Source organism: Octopus bimaculoides, chromosome 17, assembly GCF_001194135.2.
Source record: "Octopus bimaculoides isolate UCB-OBI-ISO-001 chromosome 17, ASM119413v2, whole genome shotgun sequence".
In the NCBI taxonomy this organism is placed as follows: domain Eukaryota; kingdom Metazoa; phylum Mollusca; class Cephalopoda; order Octopoda; family Octopodidae; genus Octopus; species Octopus bimaculoides.
The window spans coordinates 36,438,400-36,446,241 of NC_068997.1; the positions used below are offsets into that span (position 1 = coordinate 36,438,400).

At 34.3% G+C, this 7,842-nt stretch overlaps 1 protein-coding gene across 1 annotated transcript in view; it reads right to left on the reverse strand.

Annotated features, from left to right (window-relative positions):
* Positions 1–7,842, reverse strand: part of LOC106877076 (uncharacterized) — a 262,423-nt gene that overhangs the window by 106,530 nt on the left and 148,051 nt on the right. The window contains exon 21 of the mRNA XM_052973794.1: positions 6,613–6,814. Coding sequence (XP_052829754.1) covers positions 6,613–6,814 — 202 coding nt within the window. The remainder of the gene's footprint in view (positions 1–6,612; positions 6,815–7,842) is intronic.

The following is a 7,842-nucleotide window of genomic DNA, read 5'->3' on the forward strand; positions in this document are numbered from 1 at the left end:
AATATATACATAGATTATGCCTCCAAAGAAGAGAGTTTGCTGGGGAAAGACAGCAACCGGTTTAAAATGACAGCAACAGACTGCAGTAATGCACCACATTCCAGAAGCTATTTTGAACATAATGCAAAATGGTGCATCAACATCTTCTGCCCAATCTGATAGAATTCTGGCAAAACTGTGTAGCAACAGATCGCCAGCAATTGCTTCATCAGAAATTGCCGTCCTAGCTCCTGCTCAAAGGGTTTACCCTGCTATGTATAATCAGGGCAGCCCAAAAAGTTGTTTTGCACAAGCATTTCTATAGCCAATTACACGGATGAAATTTACGTATGCTTAATAATTTTACGCAAAACAGCCTTCAGACTTTCTCTATTAATTTCATCGTCTTTTGAATTATGGGTTATGCTGCTAGTATAATATATAAAATATCAGTAATTATTAAAATATAGCATACAACAATAGTAATTGGGATAATATCTTACACCTGTTTCATCCAAAAGGCAAAAATACCTCACTCTACCTTTATCCCTCCAGTGGATTGAAGTAATTAGTAGATGAAATTGAAGTACTTGGGCGTTTTTCTAGACTTCGACAGATTTTGGAAATTACATAATGTTAAGTTATAAATATAAATACACACATAATTACTGATATTTTATATTTTATATATTATATATGTAAAACATAATGTCATACATGTATGTATATTGTTATAATTGTCCTTTTAGTAAATAAATAAACTGACATAATATAATGTCTATAAGTTGATGAATACCACCTATTGATACTCTCAACTAAGAAATTCAACTGGATACTCAACAGCAGCATATTCGTTGATGGTAGCATCAATGGAAACAAACGTTTAAGCATCTCCAGGAAGAATGTGGAGTTCATGGTTTACTTTATCAACACATTCATTCTGAGGTGCTGAAATAGCTCTCTCTGCGAACCATTGTATAATTTTGAAGTTGTCTTGCAATGTGGGAAATATCTTTTCTTGCGAAGACCTGTTGAGGCAAGTGAAATCGAGCCAAATTTGACGACTGGCACCCACGCCAACCTTTCCTTGATTGGACACTAAACTCTGCTTGTGAAGACGTGTTGGGGCAAGTGATGATCCGCCATCCAAGCGTGATCCATGCCAGAGCACCTGCATGGCTTCCGTGCCAGTGGCACATAAATAGCACCATTTGAGCGTGATTGTTACCAGCGTCACCTTACTGGCACTGGTGGCACGTGAAAAAACATTTGAGTGAGGTTGTTACCTGTTCTGCTGGACTGGCTCCTGTGGAGGTGGCATGTAAAAGCACCCATTACACTCTGATAGTGGTTAGCGTTAGGAAGGGCATCCAGCTGTAGAAACTCTGCCAGATCAGATTGGAGCCTGGTGCAGCCATCTGGTTCGCCAGTCCTCAGTCAAATCATCCAGCCCATGCTTGCGTGGAAAGCAGATGTTAAATGATGATGATGATGACAACCTTCGACAGAGTAACAGTCGTGTATACAACTTGAACAGACACATATATCAGTACATAAACATACGTTCACAATGTACATACACATATACACACACAGACACATCTACACACTTACATACCTAAATACTCACATACATACATAAGTACATATGTACATACATATGCATGTACACATGCATACACACATACTTACATGCACACATACATACATACATACGTACATACATACATACATATTATGAACTAACTGCTACTTTCTCAGATGCAGCATGGAATTTTGTCAGTGAATAGGTCATGGTCTCAGAGTGACGAAAATATTTTGGCAAATTAAATTTAAATGTTGAAGTGAATCTAATGCTTTTTATGTGTTTTTAAATGACTTATAAACACCTTCCATGCTGCAATTATTTTTCTTTCAGCACATGATCTCAGATCAGGTCACTTGCTATGCAAGTACATCTCTATAAGTCTTAGCAATAATTACGAATTTTTCCCTGCGATAGATTAAGTAAACAAAGAGAGAAGTTTTCATTAGGTTTCTTTTCATATCTGCTATGGAATTAACTCTCTGAGAAAATAAAAAATATAGAAGATTATTATTAGTTAATTTAAACAATAATTTTTTTTTTATACCAACTAATTTAAATAGATAAAAGTTATTGTATTGAAGATGTAATTGTTTATATATTTTTTGTTGCAGTTATACGTAGGAGAAGACTTAGATACTTAATTATATACATTTATATACACATTGTATCGTCCAATAAAGTGTTTTTGTTGTTTTTTAATTGTAATTGATGTATGATTGAATAGTTAACGCTCACGCTCATAACACAGACATTTGAATTAAGTTTTACAATCCAGCCGTCCTTTTACATGGAATTTCGTCTTTTTCTAAATCTAAGACCCTGAAATGTTTATATATAATAGAACTGTGATTATGTATATCAGAAAATATATATAAGTTGAAACAATTTGTTGGCCTTTTATGGTTTTTATAATTATTTATGTTATATAATATGTTATATATTATATTCATAGTATTTAATGTAATATTGTAATATAAATAAATTATTGAATGTCAATAGAATATCTCTATATTTAATTTATCTTTATAATTGAATTATACCAATATTTATACGGTATCCAACTGCGGTACCAGTGAATTGAATGTTTAACACACCCCTTTGAAGGGTTTCTTTTCCTCAGTTTGTTATTTGAGTTATATAGAAATATATTTCGATAGTTGCAGATTACACTTACTTAATGATTTTGTCTGTTAAATTTTTTTGGTTTTTTTGACATATTTAGCGCTCATGCTCATAATACATATGCATTTGAATTAATTTTTTACAATCTAGCCATCCTTTCACACAGAATTTTGTCTATCTTTAAACTCTGGCTCTGATGAGACTTATATATAAGGGAATTGTTTATATATCAAAAAATATATATAAGTTGAAACAAATTGTTGGTCTTTTGATGCTTTAATAATTGTTAATGTTATATTATATTCATAGTATATTATGTTATATAAATAAATTATTGGATTGTTAATTGTATCTCTATTTAATTTTATCTTTGTAATTTGCATTATACCCATATTTATATAGTATTCAACTGACGTACCAGTGAATTGGATGTCTCACACACCCATTTGAAGGAATTATTTTCCTTAGTTTGTTAACATATATATATATATTTGTGTCTGTGTATGTCCTCCCCCCATCGCTTGACAACCGATGTTAGTGTGTTTACATCTCTATAACTTAGTGGTTTGGCAAAAAGAGACTGATAGAAGAATAAGTGCTAAGCTTACAAAGAACAAACTGTGGGGTTGATTTCTTTGACTAAACATGGTGCTCCAGCATGGCTGCAGTCAAATGACTGAAACAAATAAAAGAATAAAAGAATATGCACATGCACACGAGCGTTCACACACACACAAACAGAGAAATTACAAGAAAGATATTAAATGCAACTAAAGTTTCTGTCTTACTGATTGCCAACCAAGGACAGGAGTAAGTAGTATTTAAGTATTTGAAATGTAATCTACAATATAATTATTGGAATTTACCTTACTGATTCAAATGATCTGAAATAGTAAAGTTCTGTTAAATGGGGCCTCAATTCAAACTCACAAGACAAGAGTTTAAAATATTCAGTCCATAATTTTTACCTTTGCATATGAAGTATTTGTTATACATAGATTTTACTGAAGCCTGTTTTGCAGCACGCTCCACAGCAATGTCAGTTTGCACATATGACAGAGTGTAAGTGTCTTAAAAGAAATATTGGATATAAGAGGCATCAGATGTAGTGTGCAATAAAGAAGACTGTGTTGGTATGGTCATGTAATGCATATGGATGCGGACAGCTGCATCAAAAGGTGCTGATTTCTAATTGCGGAGGGGAACCTGTGGGAAAGGTAGACTCAGAAGGACATGGAACAAGGTGGTGAAATATGATCTTTGGTTGTTGAGTCTCATGGAGGTGATGACAAGTGACTGAAACTCCTGGTGATTTGTGTTTGAGAATATATGTCAAGCTTAATGAAATCATAGTTGTGGCCAGTGCTGGTGACATGTAAAAGACATCCATGCCAGTGACATAAAGGACACCCAGTACATGCTGTAGAGTGATTGGCAATAGGAAGGGCATCCAACTGTAGAAACCAGGTCAATACAGAGTGGAGCCTGGTGCAGCTCTCCAGCTTATCAGCTCCAGTCAAACTGTCTAACAAATGCCAGTATAGAAAACAGATGTTAAATGATGATGATGATGACCTTTTTCCTGCCACACTTAACAAATTCAAGCAGCAGTTCATGCTTGTGATAGTTTATTTTTGCATTTGTATAAATCCATGTCAACTCTTAACAACCCATATAATATGAATTCAAACAAAAATATATACATATGTCAGTCATATACCATCCAAAACTGCATAAATTCATTTCAAAGAAACTTATGAGTTCACTGATCTAAGGGGATGCTGGAACTAAGTTGTGAATGTGTTAAGAGATGTGATTGTATTGAAGCTAAAAATAAAATCTGAATCTCATGAGATTGCAATGACTTCAAGTAGCATCATGCAAGAAGAGTTGCTTTGGAAAATTCCATAATTTCAACAAGTAAACTTTTTTCAATTTCTTTGGCTTTAATTTTTTTTTCCTGCAAACTCTGTAATAAACATTACTGGACTTCCATTCAGTGCAGTGATTTGATCAGCAACTGTTTTAAATGATCAACATAGATGGTGAAAGTGAACTATTTTTGTAATACCTCAAGCACTTGTGTTTCATAATGAAAAAACTGCAAAAAGGGCAATGAAAACACTTTTTTTTACTTGTAATATTTGTATGTTCATGTCTATTACTAATAGCATTTAATTTATTAGTAAAATCTTTTTTTCATCATCTATTTATAATGTATCCATTTTTTTTAGTTATTATTATGTAATTAATTAACAACTATACATGCATAACATTATTTTTAGTACAAATGATTACTCCATAAAAAAATTAATCCTGTCTTACAATACTGCCCATTTTCACAATAATCTAACCACATCTAAAAAAATTCTAAGAATATCAATAAACAAAAACCATTTGTAGGTATTTTCTGCCATGTCATTAAAGGAGTAAGCTTTTGACTTTTTAGCTATTCCCAGACTAGGAAGTTTGGTGTGAAGACTGGTGAGAAACAAATGTGATTCTAAGCAAGTATTTGAAATACAATTTTACTTAATATTTATCCAGGCACAAACTCTTTCTCTATAATGTACGACATTAAGTATCAACTCATATGTTCTGTATGGAGACAAAACAAGAACTGTAAATGAATGGAGAAAAACAAGTGAATATGGACTGGTGAATGAGGAATATGTATAAATTTAAGTGACTTATATTTTAATCATGTTTTTGACATTTATAATTTAGACCTACAGAAGAGGTAGACCTAGGAAGACCAGGACGAAGTGGTGAAGTGCGATCTCCAAATGTTGGGCCTCACGGAGGCAATGACAAGCGACTGAGACCTTTGGTGATATGCCACACTTGAGAAGACTCGTCAAGCCAAGTGAGATTGTAGTTGTGGCTGATGCCAGTGTTGTGTAACAGGCCCATTAAAAGCTCCTTTCAAATGGTGGACAATATGCTGTGCTTGTGAAGACCTGTCATGCTGAGTGAAATTGTAGCCATGGCTGATGCCAGTGCTGTCTGACTGGCACCTGTGCTGGTGACACATAAAAAGCACCATTTGAGCATTGGGTGACCGAGAACTTTGGTGATATACTGCTTGTATAGACCTGTCAATCCAAGTGAGACCATAATCATGGCTGATGTTGGTATTAGGTCAATGGTACCTGTGCCAGTGCCATGTAAAAACAACCACTACACTCTTGGAGTGGTTGGTATTAGGAAGAGCATCCAGCTGGAAGGCATCCTTGCTAAATCAGATCAGAATCTGGTACAGCTCCCTAGCTTACCAGTTTTCAGTCAAACCGTCCAACTCATGCCAATATGGAAAATGGACATTAAATAATGATGATGAGAGGAGGAAGAGCAGCACCAATGACATATATGAAAGAACACTGAGACTGGTGGGAGAAACAAAAGAAGTTATCCACAGACTGGAATCTTAGTCTAAATACAACAGAGTAGATTCCATTAAAAAAAGATAATGGCTAGGTATTTGTGTTAAAGTGGACAATGAATCCGGTTTATTGTTCAAGAATAGGTTTAGTCTATCTAATGAGTTTTTACAGTCTCAGTCTTTCAATTTTTACTCACAAGACTTTGGTTGACTTGCCCGAGGTTCTGTACAATGGGAGTAACATAAAAACAAGGGGTTGCAAAGTAAACTTCTTCAGCACAGAGTTATATCCTCTCAACCCTTGAGTAACTTGTCACCAACAGTTTCTCTAGATGTTATAAAAATGATGCAAACTGAGAAAAAAAAAGCTGAATCGATAAAGGAAGATATCATAGTAAATAACTTAGAAAAACGTAGTTAGGATAGACGATGCGAAAACATACTGTATTTTAGATTTGTGCAACTCCAGGAAACAAATGCAAAACTGTTGGTTGCAAAGATAATGATGACAATTGTGATGTAGTGAAACAAAAGTTCTTACCTGGTAGTTCTTTACTTAAGTTGATCTTATTGCCATAAGATGGAGTAAAATGAATGGCAACTTGATCTGGACAGAGCATACCTTTGTTTGTCTTCAGGGGAACAATAGAAGACAAGCCAGAAAAGACAAAGGAATTTGGATTTCTGTCATACTGGTATTTCATGAACATTACATAGTTCACCAAAACTGATTCACTCTTCAACTGAATAAATAAATAAATAAATACATTGACTGATACACATAGACACTCAGACACAAAGTAATAAATAGCTCACAGGTTAGATGCAAAAAGACTAAAATTCAATAAAAAAAGCGATTCAATATGTTAAAAAAGAGTAAATACAATTTTATATAACTAATTACCTTACAATTGTACAATTATGTTGAGTCGGAGAGTCATATTACCTTAATACCTTATTATCTAACACACTCATTGGTTTGATTTCCACTCATTTATTTTTTATTAGCAGTATAACCCGACGTTGTCCGGGTGTGACTTATTACGCCATCTACGATAAGTCTTGCTAGGAGAAAATCAACTAAAAAAGAAAGCCTTACAACGAAAAAAACCCTCATGATGTAAATATGTTCATAATTCAAAAGACGAAATTAATAGGGAAAGTCTGAAGGCTGTTTTGCGTAAAATTATTAAGCGTACGTAAATTTCATCCGTCTAATTGGCTATAGAAATGCCTGTGCAAAACAACTTTTTGCGCTGCCCTGATTATACATAGCAGGGTAATCCTTTTCGCAGGAGCTAGGATGGCAATTTCTGATGAAGCAATTGCTGGCGATCTGTTGCTACACAGTTTTGCCAGAATTCTATCAGATTGGGCAGAAGATGTTGATGCACCATTTTGCATTATGTTCAATGTAGCTTCTGGAATGTGGTGAATTGCTACAGTCTATTGCTGTCATTTTAAACCAGTTGCTTTCTTTCCCCAGCAAACTCTCTTCTTTGGAGGCATAATCTATATATATATTAAACAGAACAACAAAAGTTATAATAGATGGCAGGGTCGGTACTTTTCACATATCTGTAATTTTTCAGATTAACACCTGCACGATTACCCAACCCTAATCCTAACACTAGCCCTAACATTAACCCTAAAACCCTAACCCTGACCCTAAAACCATAACCGTAACACTAATCCTAACCCTAACCCTAACCCTAACACCCTAGTGAAAATCGTGGTATATTTACAAAACATTGACGAACATTAGTTATAT